The following is a 20,069-nucleotide window of genomic DNA, read 5'->3' on the forward strand; positions in this document are numbered from 1 at the left end:
ATGACTGGATTTGGAATGTAGACCTACCTACCTCTCACAATGACTGGCTTTGGAATGTAGACCTACCTACCTCTCACAATGACTGGCTTTGGAATGTAGACCTACCTACCTCTTACAATGACTGGCTTTGGAATGTAGACCTACCTACCTCTCACAATGACTGGCTTTGGAATGTAGACCTACCTACCTCTTACAATGACTGGCTTTGGAATGTAGACCTACCTACCTCTTACAATGACTGGCTTTGGAATGTAGACCTACCTACCTCTTACAATGACTGGCTTTGGAATGTAGCCCTACCTACCTCTTACAATGACTGGCTTTGGAATGTAGACCTACCTACCTCTTCCAATTACTGGATTTGGAATGTAGACCTACCTACCTCTTACAATGACTGGATTTGGAATGTAGACCTACCTACCTCTTACAATGACTGGATTTGGAATGTAGACCTACCTACCTCTTACAATGATTGGATTTGGAATGTAGACCTACCTACCTCTTACAATGATTGGATTTGGAATGTAGACCTACCTACCTCTTACAATGACTGGCTTTGGAATGTAGACCTACCTACCTCTTACAATGACTGGCTTTGGAGTATAAAAAACAAATGGTGACTCACATTTTGAACATCTGTCTCATGTACTATGTACTTATGTACTTATGTACTCTTGGAGGACCTGAGCCCTAGGACCATGCCTCAGGACTACCTGGCCTGATGACTCCTTGCTGTCCCCAGTCCACCTGGCCGTGCTGCTGCTCCAGTTTCAACTGTTCTGCCTGCGGATATGGAACCCTGACCTGTTCACCGGATGTGCTACCTGTCCCAGACCTGCTGTTTTCAACTCTCTAGAGACAGCAGGAGTGGTAGAGATACTCTTAATGATCGGCTATGAAAAGTCAACTGACATATACTCCTGAGGTGCTGACCTGTTGCACCCTCGACAACCACTGTGATTATTATTATTTGACCCTGCTGGTTATCTATGAACATTTGAACATCTCGGCCATATTCTGTTATAATCTCCACCAGGTACAGCCAGAAGAGGACTGGCCACCCCTCATAGCCTGGTTCCTCTCTAGGTTTCTTCCTAGGTTCTGGCCTTTCTAGGGAGTTTTTCCTAGCCACCGTGCTTCTACACCTGCATTGCTTGCTGTTTGGGGTTTTAGGCTGGGTTTCTGTACAGCACTTTGAGATATCAGCTGATGTAAGAAGGGCTTTATAAATACATTTGATTTGATTGGATACTAATGGATTTACACATAAAAATGTGCATTTTGGAGAAAAAAATCTTACTACTAATTTGTGTTCTCTAATAGAAGCCCACAGTAATTCACAGATTTAGTCATTTTTACTTTCACTGTGCCTGATCCAATCAAAGATGTAAAACCCAGAATTAAACTAACCCAGCAAGTGAACGATTCTACATTTAAATGATTTGGAAAATAAACTGTTTTTAAGTCTTTGAAGAGACTATATTTCTCCTTCTCCGCAAATATTCAACCATCTCATTTCAAAAGTGGTTATTTTGTCCTAGCTTTGATAAGTATTTTAATTTACATTTATTCTCATTTTAATGAGAGATTATAGCGAGAGGAAAAGGGCTTGAATAGTGTCGAGTACTGTATACACACACTTTGGGTCAATTTCACCACTGTCTCAAGGACATTCTTTTGGGAAAGGGCTGTATAAAGCCCATCGACAACTAATCCACAAGGAGTACACATCTCCACTTCTCTACTACTGCCTGCTGATACATCCTGAACAACGTCCCCTGTGGTTTCAAACAGCCTTCTACAGCAGTTTTCAGATGCACTTATTGAAACAGAACAGTATACTTGATGATACAGTGTGTACAACTAAGCATATACAACATCAGTATATTTATGTTTTGAATCAGAGCAAATCAAAAAGCTGACATTTCATATTATATACGAACAGAGTCTAACCAATAGTTAAAAAAAATAAGAGTATTATGATTCCATAAAGGACATGACAAGCTGGGTGTTTCATGAGGATGGTTCACAGACCAATTGGAAGAGGAATTTAAAAATAGAGACCTCAGAGCTCCTCGGATTAGCAATGTCTCTACTACTAGACATTACTCACACTCTCAATCGTTTCCGGTCCCCATAGATCAGCTATCAGCTGCTATATTGCTTCAAACAGACCCTTTACCCATCCTCAAGCAATATCTGATAACACATTGTAACTGAGGAACTCACACTGTGGGGATACATGCTGCTAACGCTCTCTTGAAACACCTGTCAATGAATCCAGACAAAAACTGCTCGGCTGTAGATCAGTTTTCGACCTTGAGTTTTTTAAAATCCAAAACGGAGAGAACAGAGACTAAATATAAAGCACCTAAATGCACACAAGCCCAGTGTTATATTGTATATAAGACATACGGAAATTAGCACAGCAGAGGTTTTATTCTTCTTCTTTATCAAGACAAAATAAGTAGTTACCCATTCAAAATCAAATCTAAAAAAACCAATAATAATATATTGATGTTATAAATGGAGGTTGTCCAATACACCCGGAACGTAATCGGACTGTATCTATACCACAATGCACCCACTGCACTGAGAAGTAGTGATATTTAGTTGCACATCTGTAAAAGGTATGATACTGACAGTAATATGTATGTACGCCCAAAGATCAGAGGCATGTACTGTATACATCAGGACTTCATAGTGGTAAAATGAGTTATGACTGCCATAAGTACTAACACACATGCGTTTCACTAAGATATTATTATTGCCATTTTTCATTAAATACTGTTAGAATCTCTCATCTAAAAAATAAGTTGTCCATAACAAGAACCTATTTTAGCTTTTTGTTTTGCCCTCTTCTGTTGATAATCATCAACCCTATCTAAGGTAACATTGTATACCACAACATCTGACCAGTAGGGTTAGGGAGAGATCCCAATATCCACACATGGCTTGGCATCGGAGGAACCATAACAAGGGGTGAACCAGCCTGCTTTATAGGGGACTCAGCTGATGGTGTGGGCTGCATACAGCCCGCTGCTTCTCCTTCTCACTCCAGCACGGCGGTAGGGGGAGGGTGTGCGCAGCACTTGGGCCGTCTGACATTTTTCAGCATGGACCTGAAAACGTTCTGCTGCCTCCTCTTGTTTTTCCTGCTGTTGGCATCGTCCACGGCAACGGTGGCGGGCGAGTCAGGCACCACCGGCGGCACTGAGATGGACTTCCTGAGTGATGACTGGGTCACGACCTTCTTCTCTTGTTCTTTGATCTTACACTGCAGGTGGCTCTGGATGGCAAAGCCAAGAGACTCGGGGTCAACGGATGCTCCGTACACCTCCCAGGTCATCCCCTGCTCGTCCCACAGCACATCGTGCACGCTCTTCTCTCCTTTCTGTTTCCCCTCCTCGTCTTCATCCTCCTTTTCCTTCCTCTCCGGCTCCAGCTGCTCCTGCTTCTTCTTGCCCAACAAAGCCTTAACGCCCCCAACCCCCTTAACAATGCTCTGCTTCGCTGCTTTCACTGCCGTCTTGGGTTTAGTGTCCTCTGTTTTTTTGGAGGTTGTCGTTGAGGCCTGGCTGGGCTTGGTAACGGAAGGAGTTGACTGCGAAGGAGGAGGAGCAGCCTTATTGTCGGAGGATTTGGTCTTGCTTGCGGGAGTTGGCGACAAGGGGGATGGAGCTTTAGCAGAGGGAGGCTTGGCAGGCTGTGTTGGCACGGTCTGCGCTTCATTAGACACCTTTGGTTTCTCTGCTGCATTGGGTTTGGATTGGGAGTCTGCCACTGCCTTCTCGCCTCGATGCTGGTGATGATTCGCTTTAGCTACCGGCTCGTTTTGGCCGCCGCACGACTCGATGTTGATCTGGTAGACGGGCTGCAGAGGCGGGAGTGCTCCTCTCTGCTGTATGTTGCATAGCGCTGCTGCCCCCCCGACTGCCAGATCTTTAGGCTTGGCCCCCAGCCTGGCGACCTCTGCATGGAGGGCCGCCACCGCCTCCTCTGCATGGAGCACCACCCCGGCACTCTGACTGGAGCATAACCCCGCCTCCAGGGTCAATCGCTCTGACCCGGACCTGAGACCTGCGGTGTAGTTAGGTGGCGGGGGGCAGGATGGACTGCTGCCCATGTGAATCTGGTGGAGGGGTACCTGGTAGACCACAGACAGGCTCTCAGCTGCTGCTTCCTCCCTCAGGGCAGCACCTCTGTCAGTGGACCTGTAGGGCGGGGGCAGAGGAAACAGGCTGGGGCTGGTGGAGACCGCCCGGCTGCACACGTCAGCCACTGCTTGGACCTCCACGTCTTGGCCCTGCTTGCTATGGGTGGGGGTGGCGGTGGGGGTGGCAATGGGGGTGCGGGTCATGGTGGAGGCCTCCCGGTATAATTTGCAGTGGGCTTTCTGTTGCATCTCCTCCGAGACCGAGGCAGTCTGGACGGCTTCGTCTGTCACCTGTGCTGCATGGTGGGCAGGCTGCTGGTTCTGGCCCTGTTGGGCCTCAGGCAGTTGGTTCTGGCTCTGTTGGGCCTCCGGCTGTTGGTTCTGTTGGGCCTCGTTGGGTGACGAGGGAGAATCCTTCTGTGATGAAGACTCTGACGATGCCGCCTGCAGGTGTTTATCTAAGCAGATCTCTGTCTTTGCTACTGGAGTAGGTTTTAAATCCTTCTTCTCGGGAGGTGCCGGACTTGAGGCCTTATTCCTAAGCCCTACGTTTTCCTTGCTGTCTGATGATGGAGGTGTGATGGTGATGGCAGCATTGACAGGAGCTACTGTAGTCTCCTTGGTCTGTTCCGGCTGCGATGTAGCTGCCGTTTTATTATATTCCATTTGGGAAGGAGGGTTCTGAGAGTTTGTCTTGGGCGTATTTTCTTTAGAGGCCTGTAGAGGATGTTCTGATGGAGTAGGGTTGGTGGCGGTGGCGGGGCTAGGTAAAGGTGAGAGACTCTGTGTTGTAGTACTATTATCAGCCTCTTTTGATTTGTAAGGAGGCGGAGCAACCTTGTTTGTAGTCACTGCAGCTCCCTCTGCCTTACCTTGTTTGGGAGTCGTCAGAGACGTCAGCACTTCAGAGGCCGAGGTATGCTTTGGATCACAGGTCTGAGGGGGATGTTGATTTGGTGTGGTTGCGTTTTTGTTGTCCCCTTCTAGTAGTGACTCCTCTTTAGCTACTGCAGAAACTCTGACTGTAGCACTCTGTACTGCTGTGGGCTCTGGCGATGGCTTGGCTGCACACCCCTCCCCCGCCCCTGCTCCACCAGGCTCTTTCTCTCTGCAGTAATTTGTATGCACGTCAACCTTTGATGATGTAATGGCGGACGACAGGCTTGCCTTACAGATATGCTTCTCCTTCTCCTCGGCCGCGGCTGTGGGGGTTAACGCTGTCAAATTGGCGTTGCCGTCCCTACGGCCCTCTGCCGTCGCCTCGGTTACACTCACACCTCCTCGGCATGTCAATACCATCTGCTGCTCTATTCCAATCACATGCTCCGATGGCGATTTCCCTCCGTCGCCATTGGTCGAGAAAGTTGTGTTGGTGTTGGACCCCACCCCGCCGCCAACCGGTTGTCCATGGCCAGTTGATTGGATCCTGGAGGTTGTGTTGGGGGTTGTCAGACACAGGTTAACCTGTGTGTGTTCTGTAAGGACAGGGGTAGTGGTAGTGGTGGGGGCAGTGCAACCCTGGGTGAGGTTCAGGTTAGGTTCTTTAGCCCAGTTGGCGTTAGACTCCTGGTTTCCCAGAGCTTCCACTCCAGCCAGCTGAGGGACCATTTGGACTGTCACTGTCCTTTTTGGGTTGGTTCCCATCCTGTATTGAGACAGTCCTCTGAGCCACTTCTACTGTAGGGATCCAAAGTCGAACCAGGTGTCCACAATCCTGTCCCTGTCTATTTGTGTAATTCCCTATAAAGTAGGAAAAATAGAATAGTTTTAGATTCAGAGAAGAAGTATGAACAACACATTAGATCCTTCCATGTAGATAACGATACTATATAATACGCCTTATATAGTATAATATCCTTTAATATAATAGAGAATGATGATCTTGGTCATGTCTTTCTCACTCTTGCATTTTAAATCCTGACCTCAAAGGTGATATCGAAACACCAAAAAAGACGTGAGACTTTATTAAAAATAAAATTTAAACAGAAAGACATTTTAACTTGAAATTAGAAAACTAACAGGATGAGTGATGAGGAACAGTTGTACCACAGTGTAGTGCACTCCAAAAAACATTTATGGATATTTTTCAAACTAGACTTTCATCCTCGAGACCAGACATCTGATGGAGAAGTGACCAATGAGGCAATATATTAAAACAATGGGAGTTGACACCTTCGCTTATTTCTGACTCCAATATTCGTCACAATAAAGACTGTGTGCCAACTACCGCATCAGAACTGAATGAATTAACTGAATCTGTAAACAAAGCAACAGATAATAGCAATAACTCCAAATTACTAAGAATAAGCCCAAGACAATGATGCTTCAAAACTGACCTAAACTGTTTTGCTGCTCAGAGATGGTTGGCCTTTCCTCTTCTCATTCCAGTAAGTACATTTCATTTTAATGTGTCTCTGATGACTGCAAACTGATTTGAAATGATGGACCATGAGCACTCCGAGTCCCTTTGGAGCAGAGAAGATAAAGCAATGCCAAAACTAAGATTAACTATGCCACAAATGATTTTTGCTCAAAAACTGATGGAATTTGAAAGACTACAGCAATCACAAACACTTACCACACACTTCAACAAGCTTGAGTGAATTAAATAATTCCTCTTAACCCAGGAGGAAATCTATTGAATTATCCTTAAGTGGGGACAGAGGCATTGACTTTGCAATCGCAACAAGTGAAAGCAATAGTGTAGCCTTAGTTCCATGTATGACTTTATCATTAGAAAAATATATATATCCCAATGCCCCAGGGCAGTGATTGGGGACATTGCCCTGTGTAGGGTGCCGTCTTTTGGATGGTACGTTAAATGGGTGTCCTGACTCTGTGGTCACTAAAGATCCCATGGCACTTATCGTAAGAGTAGGGGTTTTAACCCTGGTGTCCTGGCTAAATTCCCAATCTGGCCCTCATACCTTCATGGCCACCTAATCATCACGTGTACAATGGTCTCATTCATCCCCCCTCCCCTGTAACTATTCCCCAGGTTGTTGCTGTAAATGAGAACTGACCTGGTAAAATAAGGGTTAAATTAAGAGCTATCAGACACTGCAGCCTACAGATGTAGGATCATCATTTGAGGCAGTTTCCTACAGTAGGAATATAATCCTGCAGCAACAGGAAATGTGAATTATTATGTGGACTATAATACATGAACAGTTTTGTAGGAGTTGATCAATTTTCTCAGCAACAAAAGAGTGATCAAATTATGATCCTATGACATAAGTCCTTTTAAAAAGGTCTGAAATTAGCCATCTGCTGGCCTAAAACGCAGACCTCTGTGTGTTTTGTTGGTCTCATCTGTTGCAACATCTCCCCTGAAGCTACAGCAACAGACCTGTTTATTGTGTATTGTCGACATAGATAAGACATTGAACCATTTTGGGGAGATTTCAAATGCACTTCAATTAGCCCATTGGATTTTTCCAACAGGCTTCATTCAGCATAGAGTCTGTTCATTTTCGACTCTGTGATCTTATGTTCCTCGTCATCATTCAACAGTTTATGGCAATTAAAAAGCAGGCCTGTTGTCATTAATAACAAAGTAAATGTCTCGACGGGTTATCCTTATCCTTCTAAATCAGACACTTCTAGTTACTGAATGTCCTAGCCAGGCTACTAAATATTCCATTTGGAATCAGAGTGTATTGGCTTATATGTAGGCCAAACGCACACACCCATCCGAAAATAAATCTCAAGCAGTGTCTAAGCCTGCAGCTGCAGACTCCAGACAGAGAGAAATAGAAAGAGTGAGTGAGCAGGGGCCCACTCAAAAAGAAATACGATTTCTGAAAGGTACGAACTAAATGGCTTTGCCATGGTATTTTTAGTACAAAAGGAAAATAGGATGTCTTGTATAGTCCTGAGTGCTTGAGTTGTGATTTGTCAGATTGGATTTTCCATGCCACACAGTTGGCAAACGTCCACAGTATATTCACACTATACGAAAGTGACCTATTACTACGGCACCACTCTCTGGCTACCTTGACAACAGTCTCTGGCTGCCTTGACAAGAGGCTCTGGCTACCTTGACAAGAGGCTCTGGCTGCCTTGACAAGAGGCTCTGGCTGCCTTGACAAGAGGCTCTGGCTGCCTTGACATGAGGCTCTGGCTGCCTTGACATGAGGCTCTGGCTGCCTTGACAAGAGGCTCTGGCTGCCTTGACAAGAGGCTCTGGCTGCCTTGACAAGAGGCTCTGGATGCCTTGACAAGAGGCTCTGGCTGCCTTGACAAGAGGCTCTGGCTGCCTTGACAAGAGGCTCTGGCTGCCTTGACAAGAGGCTCTGGCTGCCTTGACAAGAAGCTCTGGCTGCCTTGACAAGAGGCTCTGGCTGCCTTGACATGAGGCTCTGGCTGCCTTGACATGAGGCTCTGGCTGCCTTGACAAGAGACTCTGGCTGCCTTGACAAGAGGCTCTGGCTGCCTTGACAAGAGGCTCTGGTTGCCTTGACAAGAGGCTCTGGCTGCCTTGACAAGAGGCTCTGGCTGCCTTGACATGAGGCTCTGGCTGCCTTGACATGAGGCTCTGGCTGCCTTGACATGAGGCTCTGGCTGCCTTGACATGAGGCTTGGCTGCCTTGACAAGAGGCTCTGGCTGCCTTGACAAGAGGCTCTGGCTGCCTTGACAAGAGGCTCTGGCTGCCTTGACAAGAGGCTCTGGCTGCCTTGACATGAGGCTCTGGCTGCCTTGACATGAGGCTCTGGCTGCCTTGACAAGAGGCTCTGGCTGCCTTGACATGAGGCTCTGGCTGCCTTGACATGAGGCTCTGGCTGCCTTGACAAGAGGCTCTGGCTGCCTTGACAAGTGGCTCTGGCTGCCTTGACATGAGGCTCTGGCTGCCTTGACAAGAGGCTCTGGCTGCCTTGACAAGAGGCTCTGGCTGCCTTGACATGAGGCTCTGGCTGCCTTGACAAGAGGCTCTGGCTGCCTTGACAAGAAGCTCTGGCTGCCCTGACATGAGGCTCTGGCTGTCTTGACATGAGGTTTTGGCTGCCTTGACATGAGGCTCTGGCTGCCTTGACATGAGGCTCTGGCTGCCTTGACAAGTGGCTCTGGCTGCCTTGACAAGAGGCTCTGACTGACTTGACAAGAGGCTCTGGCTGCCTTGACATGAGGCTCTGGCTGCATTGACATGAGGCTCTGGCTGCCTTGGCATGAGGCTCTGGCTGCCTTGACAAGTGGCTCTGGCTGCCTTGACAAGAAGCTCTGGCTGCCTTGACATGAGGCTCTGGCTGCCTTGACAAGAGGCTCTGGCTGCCTTGACATGAGGCTCTGGCTGCCTTGACAAGTGGCTCTGGCTGCCTTGACAAGTGGCTCTGGCTGCCTTGACAAGAGGCTCTGGCTGCCTTGACAAGAGGCTCTGGCTGCCTTGACAAGAGGCTCTGGCTGCCTTGACAAGAGGCTCTGGCTGCCTTGACAAGAGGCTCTGGCTGCCTTGACAAGAGGCTCTGGCTGCCTTGACATGAGGCTCTGGCTGCCTTGACAAGAGGCTCTGGCTGCCTTGACAAGAGGCTCTGGCTGCCTTGACATGAGGCTCTGGCTGCCTTGACATGAGGCCCTGGCTGCCTTGACATGAGGCTCTGGCTGCCTTGACATGAGGCTCTGGCTGCCTTGACAAGAGGCTCTGGCTGCCTTGACAAGTGGCTCTGGCTGCCTTGACATGAGGCTCTGGCTGCCTTGACAAGAGGCTCTGGCTGCCTTGACAAGAGGCTCTGGCTGCCTTGACATGAGGCTCTGGCTGCCTTGACAAGAGGCTCTGGCTGCCTTGACAAGAAGCTCTGGCTGCCCTGACATGAGGCTCTGGCTGTCTTGACATGAGGTTTTGGCTGCCTTGACATGAGGCTCTGGCTGCCTTGACATGAGGCTCTGGCTGCCTTGACAAGTGGCTCTGGCTGCCTTGACAAGAGGCTCTGACTGACTTGACAAGAGGCTCTGGCTGCCTTGACATGAGGCTCTGGCTGCATTGACATGAGGCTCTGGCTGCCTTGGCATGAGGCTCTGGCTGCCTTGACAAGTGGCTCTGGCTGCCTTGACAAGAGGCTCTGGCTGCCTTGACAAGAGGCTCTGGCTGCCTTGACAAGAGGCTCTGGCTGCCTTGACAAGTGGCTCTGGCTGCCTTGACATGAGGCTCTGGCTGCCTTGACAAGAGGCTCTGGCTGCCTTGACAAGAGGCTCTGGCTGCCTTGACATGAGGCTCTGGCTGCCTTGACAAGAGGCTCTGGCTGCCTTGACAAGAAGCTCTGGCTGCCCTGACATGAGGCTCTGGCTGTCTTGACATGAGGTTTTGGCTGCCTTGACATGAGGCTCTGGCTGCCTTGACATGAGGCTCTGGCTGCCTTGACAAGTGGCTCTGGCTGCCTTGACAAGAGGCTCTGACTGACTTGACAAGAGGCTCTGGCTGCCTTGACATGAGGCTCTGGCTGCATTGACATGAGGCTCTGGCTGCCTTGGCATGAGGCTCTGGCTGCCTTGACAAGTGGCTCTGGCTGCCTTGACAAGAAGCTCTGGCTGCCTTGACATGAGGCTCTGGCTGCCTTGACAAGAGGCTCTGGCTGCCTTGACATGAGGCTCTGGCTGCCTTGACAAGTGGCTCTGGCTGCCTTGACAAGTGGCTCTGGCTGCCTTGACAAGAGGCTCTGGCTGCCTTGACAAGAGGCTCTGGCTGCCTTGACAAGAGGCTCTGGCTGCCTTGACAAGAGGCTCTGGCTGCCTTGACAAGAGGCTCTGGCTGCCTTGACAAGAGGCTCTGGCTGCCTTGACAAGAGGCTCTGGCTGCCTTGACATGAGGCTCTGGCTGCCTTGACAAGAGGCTCTGGCTGCCTTGACAAGAGGCTCTGGCTGCCTTGACATGAGGCTCTGGCTGCCTTGACATGAGGCCCTGGCTGCCTTGACATGAGGCTCTGGCTGCCTTGACATGAGGCTCTGGCTGCCTTGACATGAGGCTCTGGCTGCCTTGACATGAGGCTCTGGCTGCCTTGACAAGAGACTCTGGCTGCCTTGACAAGAGGCTCTGGCTGCCTTGACAAGAGGCTCTGGCTGCCTTGACATGAGGCTCTGGCTGCCTTGACATGAGGCTCTGGCTGCCTTGACAAGAGGCTCTGGCTGCCTTGACAAGAGGCTCTGGCTGCCTTGACAAGAGGCTCTGGATGCCTTGACAAGAGGCTCTGGCTGCCTTGACAAGAGGCTCTGGCTGCCTTGACAAGAGGCTCTGGCTGCCTTGACAAGAGGCTCTGGCTGCCTTGACAAGAGGCTCTGGCTGCCTTGACAAGAGGCTCTGGATGCCTTGACAAGAGGCTCTGGCTGCCTTGACAAGAGGCTCTGGCTGCCTTGACAAGAGGCTCTGGCTGCCTTGACAAGAGGCTCTGGCTGCCTTGACAAGAAGCTCTGGCTGCCTTGACAAGAGGCTCTGGCTGCCTTGACATGAGGCTCTGGCTGCCTTGACATGAGGCTCTGGCTGCCTTGACAAGAGACTCTGGCTGCCTTGACAAGAGACTCTGGCTGCCTTGACAAGAGGCTCTGGCTGCCTTGACATGAGGCTCTGGCTGCCTTGACAAGTGGCTCTGGCTGCCTTGACAAGAGGCTCTGACTGACTTGACAAGAGGCTCTGGCTGCCTTGACATGAGGCTCTGGCTGCATTGACATGAGGCTCTGGCTGCCTTGGCATGAGGCTCTGGCTGCCTTGACAAGTGGCTCTGGCTGCCTTGACAAGAAGCTCTGGCTGCCTTGACATGAGGCTCTGGCTGCCTTGACAAGTGGCTCTGGCTGCCTTGACATGAGGCTCTGGCTGCCTTGACAAGTGGCTCTGGCTGCCTTGACAAGTGGCTCTGGCTGCCTTGACAAGAGGCTCTGGCTGCCTTGACAAGAGGCTCTGGCTGCCTTGACAAGAGGCTCTGGCTGCCTTGACAAGAGGCTCTGGCTGCCTTGACAAGAGGCTCTGGCTGCCTTGACAAGAGGCTCTGGCTGCCTTGACATGAGGCTCTGGCTGCCTTGACAAGAGGCTCTGGCTGCCTTGACAAGAGGCTCTGGCTGCCTTGACATGAGGCTCTGGCTGCCTTGACATGAGGCCCTGGCTGCCTTGACATGAGGCTCTGGCTGCCTTGACATGAGGCTCTGGCTGCCTTGACATGAGGCTCTGGCTGCCTTGACATGAGGCTCTGGCTGCCTTGACAAGAGACTCTGGCTGCCTTGACAAGAGGCTCTGGCTGCCTTGACAAGAGGCTCTGGCTGCCTTGACATGAGGCTCTGGCTGCCTTGACAAGAGGCTCTGGCTGCCTTGACATGAGGCTCTGGCTGCCTTGACATGAGGCTCTGGCTGCCTTGACATGAGGCTCTGGCTGCCTTGACATGAGGCTCTGGCTGCCTTGACAAGAGGCTCTGGCTGCCTTGACAAGAGGCTCTGGCTGCCTTGACAAGAGGCTCTGGCTGCCTTGACAAGAGGCTCTGGCTGCCTTGACATGAGGCTCTGGCTGCCTTGACATGAGGCTCTGGCTGCCTTGACAAGTGGCTCTGGCTGCCTTGACAAGAAGCTCTGGCTGCCTTGACAAGAGGCTCTGGCTGCCTTGACAAGTGGCTCTGGCTGCCTTGACATGAGGCTCTGGCTGCCTTGACAAGTGGCTCTGGCTGCCTTGACAAGTGGCTCTGGCTGCCTTGACAAGAGGCCCTGGCTGCCTTGACAATTGGCTCTGGCTGTCTTGACAAGTGGCTCTGGCTGCCTTGACAAGTGGCTCTGGCTTCTTTGACAAGAGGCTCTGGCTGCCTTGACAAGTGGCTCTGGCTGCCTTGACAAGTGTCTCTGGCTGCCCTGACATGAGGCTCTGGCTGCCTTGACAAGAGGCTCTGGCTGCCTTGACAAGAGGCTCTGGCTGCCTTGACATGAGGCTCTGGCTGCCTTGACAAGAGGCTCTGGCTGCCTTGACAAGAGGCTCTGGCTGCCTTGACAAGAGGCTCTGGCTGCCTTGACAAGAGGCTCTGGCTGCCTTGACAAGAGGCTCTGGCTGCCTTGACATGAGGCTCTGGCTGCCTTGACATGAGGCTCTGGCTGCCTTGACAAGAGGCTCTGGCTGCCTTGACAAGAGGCTCTGGCTGCCTTGACAAGAGGCTCTGGCTGCCTTGACAAGAGGCTCTGGCTGCCCTGACATGAGGCTCTGGCTGCCCTGACATGAGGCTCTGGCTGTCTTGACATGAGGTTTTGGCTGCCTTGACATGAGGCTCTGGCTGCCTTGACATGAGGCTCTGGCTGCCTTAACAAGTGGCTCTGGCTGCCTTGACAAGAGGCTCTGACTGCCTTGACAAGAGGCTCTGGCTGCCTTGACATGAGGCTCTGGCTGCATTGACATGAGGCTCTGGCTGCCTTGACATGAGGCTCTGGCTGCCTTGACAAGTGGCTCTGGCTGCCTTGACAAGAAGCTCTGGCTGCCTTGACAAGAGGCTCTGGCTGCCTTGACAAGTGGCTCTGGCTGCCCTGACATGAGGCTCTGGCTGCCTTGACAAGAGGCTCTGGCTGCCTTGACATGAGGCTCTGGCTGCCTTGACATGAGGCTCTGGCTGCCTTGACATGAGGCTCTGGCTGCCTTGACAAGAGGCTCTGGCTGCCTTGACATGAGGCTCTGGCTGCCTTGACATGAGGCTCTGGCTGCCTTGACATGAGGCTCTGGCTGCCTTGACATGAGGCTCTGGCTGCCTTGACATGAGCTCTGGCTGCCTTGGCCCTGTCCGGGGGTGTCCTCGGATGGGTCCACAGTGTCTCCTGACCCCTCCTGTCTCAGCTTCCAGTATTTATGCTGCGGGGGGCTAGGGTCAGTTTGTTATATCTGGAGTACTTCTCCTGTCCTATTCGGTGTCCTGTGCGAATCTAAGTGTGCGTTCTCTAATTCTCTCCTTCTCTCTTTTCTTTCTCTCTCTCGGAGGACCTGAGCCCTAGGACCATGCCCCAGGATTACCTGACATGATGACTCCTTGCTGTCCCCAGTCCACCTGGCCGTGCTGCTGCTCCAGTTTCAACTGTTCTGCCTTCTTATTATTCGACCATGCTGGTCATTTATGAACATTTGAACATCTTGGCCAGGTTCTGTTATAATCTCCACCCGGCACAGCCAGAAGAGGACTGGCCACCCCACATAGCCTGGTTCCTCTCTAGGTTTCTTCCTAGGTTTTGACCTTTCTAGGGAGTTTTTCCTAGCCACCGTGCTTCTACACCTGCATTGCTTGCTGTTTGGGGTTTTAGGCTGGGTTTCTGTACAGCACTTTGAGATATCAGCTGATGTACGAAGGGCTATATAAATCAATTTGATTTGATTTGATTGGATTGGATTTGACATGAGGCTCTGGCTGCCTTGACATGAGGCTCTGGCTGCCTTGACATGAGGCTCTGGCTGCCTTGACATGAGGCTCTGGCTGCCTTGACAAGAGGCTCTGGCTGTCGGACAAGATCACATCCAACCCCTTGGAGGTGTGAAGTGAAATGATGGTTCCCTATGAAATTGTTCTTCAATGGCCGACCGCGCTTTCAGCAATCAACTCTCCCGCAATAATTGAACCAGGTGTACAGGGGTGAAATGAAGATAGGGAATCAGAACAACTCAGCACTCACACAGACACACTGTGTGTGACTCCTTGTACTGTTATCCGAGGACATTCACATCCTATAAAATTATGTGTTTCCTATGTAGTTTATCTCAATCAAAATTAGATGCTGACTTCAAGCACCTGTTGTTCTGGAATTTCGTGTCCTAGGGTGTTGTTTCTGGGCCTCACTATTAATCATCCTCATCATTAAGTTTGTTCTCAGCCAAGGAAAGGTTAGTCTTCTTTTTGGGCATATCCAAATAGCCAGAATCTGTGACATTTTATTTTCTGCACAAAACAATGAATTCATAAAGAGTAAGTGGGAGAGTAAGAATGCTAGGATCAGTTTAGGATCAATATTCCATATAATAGAACTGTGGGTTTAAGTTACTCTGTCAGAGTACATTTTGAGGGGAGAGGCAGAGGGATAGACTAGTCACTCCTTTATTCAGGGCCCGTAATGATTCATAACGCCCCTCAGAATAGGAGTGCTGATCTAGGATCAGGTCCCCTCTGTCCATGTAACCTTATTCATTATGATCTAAAAGACTAAACTGATCCTAGATCAGTTTACTCTCACGCTGACTCTTTATGAATAAGGGCCTTGGTTACTTGAAGCAGGAGGTGACTGTATCCTACAGGAAGGGGTCAGTGTGTCCTCTGCCTCATGTAGAGTAGCTATGGGGTCTCCCATCAGGAGTTCCATCACCCCATGCTAATATCGAAGATGAGCGAGAGGCCCCCAAGCTGTTCATTTGACACACGGCAGCACATAATTACGACGTTGTAATTAGATTTGTCTTGTTTCTTACTTCGATGGGAATTCAGTGGAATAAACCAAGCAGATGAATCAACAAGGTGGTAAATAAGATCCAGCGAGGTACACTATATGAGGACACCTGCTCGTCAAACATCTCATTCCAAAATCATAGGTATTAATATGGAATTGGTCCCCCCCTTTGCTGCTATAACAGCCTCCACTCTTCCAGGAAGGATTTCCACTAGATGTTGGAACATTACTGCGGGGTCTTGCTTTCATTTAGCCACTAGAGCATTAGTGAGGTCGAGAACTGATGTTTGGCGATTAGGCCTGGCTCCAATTCATCCCAAAGGTGTTCGATGGGGTTGAGGTCAGGGCTCTGTGCAGGCCAGTCAAGTTCTTCCACACTGATCTCGACAAACCATTTCTGTATTGGCCTCGTTTTGTCGTGCTGAAACAGGAAAGGGCCTTCCCTAAACTGTTGACACAAAATTGGAAGCACAGAATCGTCTGGAATGCTATTGTATGCTGTAGCATTAAGATTTCCGTTCACTGGAACTAAGGAGCCTAGCACAAACCATGAAAAACAGCCCCAGACCATTATTCCTCCTCCACCAAACTTTACAGTTGGCGCTATGCATTAGGGCAGGTAGCGTTCTCCTGGCATCTGCCAAACCGAGATGGTGACCCGTGATTCATCACTCCAGCGTTTCCACTGCTCCAGAGTCCAATAGCGGTGAGCTTTACACCACTCCAGCCAATGCGCATGGTGATCTTAGGCTTGTGTGCGGCATCTCGGCCAAGGAAACCCATTTCATGAAGCTCCTGACTAACAATTCTTGTGCTGACGTTGCTTCCAGAGGCAGTTTGGAATTCTGTAGTGAGTGTTGCAAACGAGGACAGACATTTTTTATGCACTTCGCACTTCAGCACTCAGTGGTCCCGTTCTGTGAGCTTGTGTGGCCAATCACTTCGCGGCTGAGCCATTGTTGCTCCTAGACGTTTCCACTTCATAATAACTGCACTTTCAGTTGGGCAGCTCTAGCAGGGCAGAAATGTGTTGGAAAGGTGGCATCCTGTGACGGTGCCTTGTTGAAAATCACTGAGCTCTTGAGTAAGGCCATTCTACTGCCAATGTTTGTGTATGGAGATTGCATGGCTGTATGTTCAATTTTATACACCTGTCAGCAGTATTTTATTACACCAATGCAGTAAAGAAAAGTGACGTCCCTGTGTTTTATGTATATTTCCACACTATGAGGTTGGAATAATACTGTGAAATTGCGAAAATTATGATAATGCCCTTTCAATGTAAGAGCTGTTTGAAAAGACCGCCTGAAATTTCTGCCTGCCTGGCGACATCACCATGGGTAAATTAGTTAATAGACCAATAAGAAAGAGATTTCCAAACCTCTCTGCCAATAATAGCTAGATTTAAATGTTCCCCTCCCAACTCAGACCACTCCCAGATAGTCCTAACAAAATTATTGCTTTAGAAATGTATCTTTGCTAAGAAGCAATATATATGTATATATATTTACAATTAGAATTGAAAACAATCACAGTAAGGTACTTAAATTGTTACCCAGAAATGATTTGATAAGTTAAATAAAAACTGCATTGGTCTCAGGATGGTAAGTTGGTGGTTGAAGATATCCCTCTAGTGGTGTGGGGGCTGTGCTTTGGCAAAGTGGGTGGGGTTATATCCTTCCTGTTTGGCCCTGTCCGGGGGTGTCCTCAGATGGGGCCACAGTGTCTCCTGACCCCTCCTGTCTCAGCCTCCAGTATTTATGCTGCAGTAGTTTATGTGTCGGGGGCTGGGGTCAGTTTGTTATATCTGGAGTACTTCTCCTGTCCTATTCGGTGTCCTGTGTGAATCTAAGTGTGCGTTCTCTAATTCTCTCCTTCTCTCTTTCTTTCTCTCTCTCGGAGGACCTGAGCCCTAGGACCATGCCCCAGGACTACCTGACATGATGACTCCTTGCTGTCCCCAGTCCACCTGGCCATGCTGCTGCTCCAGTTTCAACTTCCACCTGACTGTGCTGCTGCTCCAGTTTCAACTGTTCTGCCTTATTATTATTCGACCATGCTGGTCATTTATGAACATTTGAACATCTTGGCCATGTTCTGTTATAATCTCCACCCGGCACAGCCAGAAGAGGACTGGCCACCCCACATAGCCTGGTTCCTCTCTAGGTTTCTTCCTAGGTATTGGCCTTTCTAGGGAGTTTTTCCTAGCCACCGTGCTTCTACACCTGCATTGCTTGCTGTTTGGGGTTTTAGGCTGGGTTTCTGTACAGCACTTTGAGATATCAGCTGATGTACGAAGGGCTATATAAATACATTTGATTTGATTTGATTTGATTTGACCTTAATCACAAAATAATTGCACATTCTACATTTGCAAAATAAATATGTTAAATATTTTGAAAACCATTTTCAAAAAGCTTATCGTAGGATCAAATATATCTAGGACTCCTGAGGTTTCCCCCCTTTTGAATTGACTGACATATTACATACATATCACAACGAATCACGTGATACAATAGGTGAGTTGGGGGAATAGACCCTGACAATTGAATGGTCATATCAGATCTCATTCTGAAATAGTAATTCGTAGGTCTGTGTGTTTCCCTGGAGATACCATATATTTAAAATAAAATGTTATACAGTCAGTGACCGCTGACTAGAATGCATGGACTTAGCGATGGAGATAATGTAGCCTAGACATACATCAACTTTACCATTATGACATGAATTCCTTTAGAAGCATCACATCATCTATTTCACGTTTCACTTCTACTACACATTTAGTAGGCCTAAGGCTACCCAATCCGTCTGTAGCTGTGAACGTGTCAATGAATTCGTCATATTAGGGTCTCCTCTCTCGAAAAAAATATCACCACCGCAACTACCGTTTCAACCCCAGACAATTATCTTATGATGTAGCCTACAAGTGAATTGATATAGAGACTACAACAATAACGTAGCCATGACAAAACAAAGGGGTGTGCGGATGAATGCGATGAAAAGATACAGTTAGGTGAGAGAAGCAACATCACAACCATGTCAATTGACGATGCACATCCGAACCCCACTCCTAATAACCAACACATCAACACATAGGAATTTCAGGATCCCCCCTGCGGCTTTACAGTCATATTTGACCTTGCGGAGGAATTCATTATCCGTACACTTATTATCTTAACCACACTTTATTCAGACAAAGAGGAGACAGCTTACCTGGTGCGGTGTAGTCCCCGTATCATATCATATTCGGGGGTTGATTACTGCGCTATTTAGTCACGGTTTGTTTCCACCGTGCGGCTGAAGCACCCGGCTGAATATCAATGAAATAATTTCAAGCAGGTCTCCTTGACATAAAGCCGCGCCTTCGATCGGAGCGGTTCGGAATACAGGTCTGATCAGAGGAGGTAGGCTAAATGATAATTGGGCCAAGCATGTAATATCGATTTTCTTCTGAGGGTCTAGCGAAGATGTGGCTGTGCGCTATGACTCATGCTTGTTCGGTTGGGTCCTCCTCCTATACAAACAGTTATCATATCAAACTTGCTTTACTCTTCACCGAGCAATACCGGCTACATTGTCATTGGACCTAACAAATCGTGGTGTCACCTCTCTCTTTCTGCGAGATCGTACTGTCCCAGGGGAAGTCCACACTGCATTGTTTTCGGGATGCTCAATGACTGTAAAAGAGAAAAGGAAAAAAAGAATGTGGAATTTTTTTTTATGAAAGAGAGGAGGACACAGGATGGTATGAAAGACAGGAGGACACAGGATGGTATGAAAGACAGGAGGACACAGGATGGTATGAAAGACAGGAGGACACAGGATGGTATGAAAGACAGGAGGACACAGAATTGCAGGGACATCAGACATCAAACATAGAGAAAGCAGCATGTAATTACATATGATAGGCTAGTTGTTTCCTGCTGTGGTATCACCCATATCGCATTGCTTGCTGAATGGGAACAACAATCTATAGGCCACAGACAGTGTCACTGCAACACTGTCTGTAGTGTTGTGTTGAGGCCGTGGCTATACACTATCCATTTCCATCACAGGATATGGATGTGACTATGCATGCACTTGCACTGAAGGGGAAAAGCACCATAATTATGCCCTGTACTCAGTGGCGGTTCTAGCTTGTATGGCTCCCTGGGCGAACCCCCCCACAACAACAAAAAAGCACCATTCTGCGCTAACTGTAATTTTTATTCAGACATTTGGAACACAAATAAATAATCAAAACATTTAAAACTATATAAAAATAAATATATATACAAAAAAAAGACTCGTAAATATCAAAAAGAAGTAACAAAGACAAATAGAAACAAATTGTAATATATAAATACAAATAAAAAAAGAGAATCGAATTACACTATTACCCTGTTCCTAACAAACACACACACAACAAATAGAATAACACACTTATAAAGAAGAGAACCTGATTATTACACTATTACCCTGTTCCTAACAAACACACACACAACTAATAGAATAACACACTTATAAAGAAGAGAACCTGATTATTACACTATTACCCTGTTGCTAAC

At 48.5% G+C, this 20,069-nt stretch overlaps 1 protein-coding gene across 1 annotated transcript; it reads right to left on the reverse strand.

The window, feature by feature from the left end:
• Positions 1-2,422: 2,422 nt before the first annotated feature.
• LOC116374655 (G protein-regulated inducer of neurite outgrowth 3) lies at positions 2,423-19,256 on the reverse strand. Its single transcript, XM_031828316.1, has 2 exons — positions 18,736-19,256; positions 2,423-5,896 (listed from the first exon to the last, which is right to left on the reverse strand). Exon 2 carries the CDS (start codon positions 5,798-5,800, stop codon positions 3,053-3,055), a length of 2,748 nt encoding a protein of 915 aa, XP_031684176.1. The 5' UTR covers positions 5,801-5,896; positions 18,736-19,256; the 3' UTR covers positions 2,423-3,052.
• Between the last annotated feature and the right edge of the window lie 813 nt (positions 19,257-20,069).

This window comes from Oncorhynchus kisutch, linkage group LG7, assembly GCF_002021735.2.
Source record: "Oncorhynchus kisutch isolate 150728-3 linkage group LG7, Okis_V2, whole genome shotgun sequence".
NCBI classification, from domain to species: domain Eukaryota; kingdom Metazoa; phylum Chordata; class Actinopteri; order Salmoniformes; family Salmonidae; genus Oncorhynchus; species Oncorhynchus kisutch.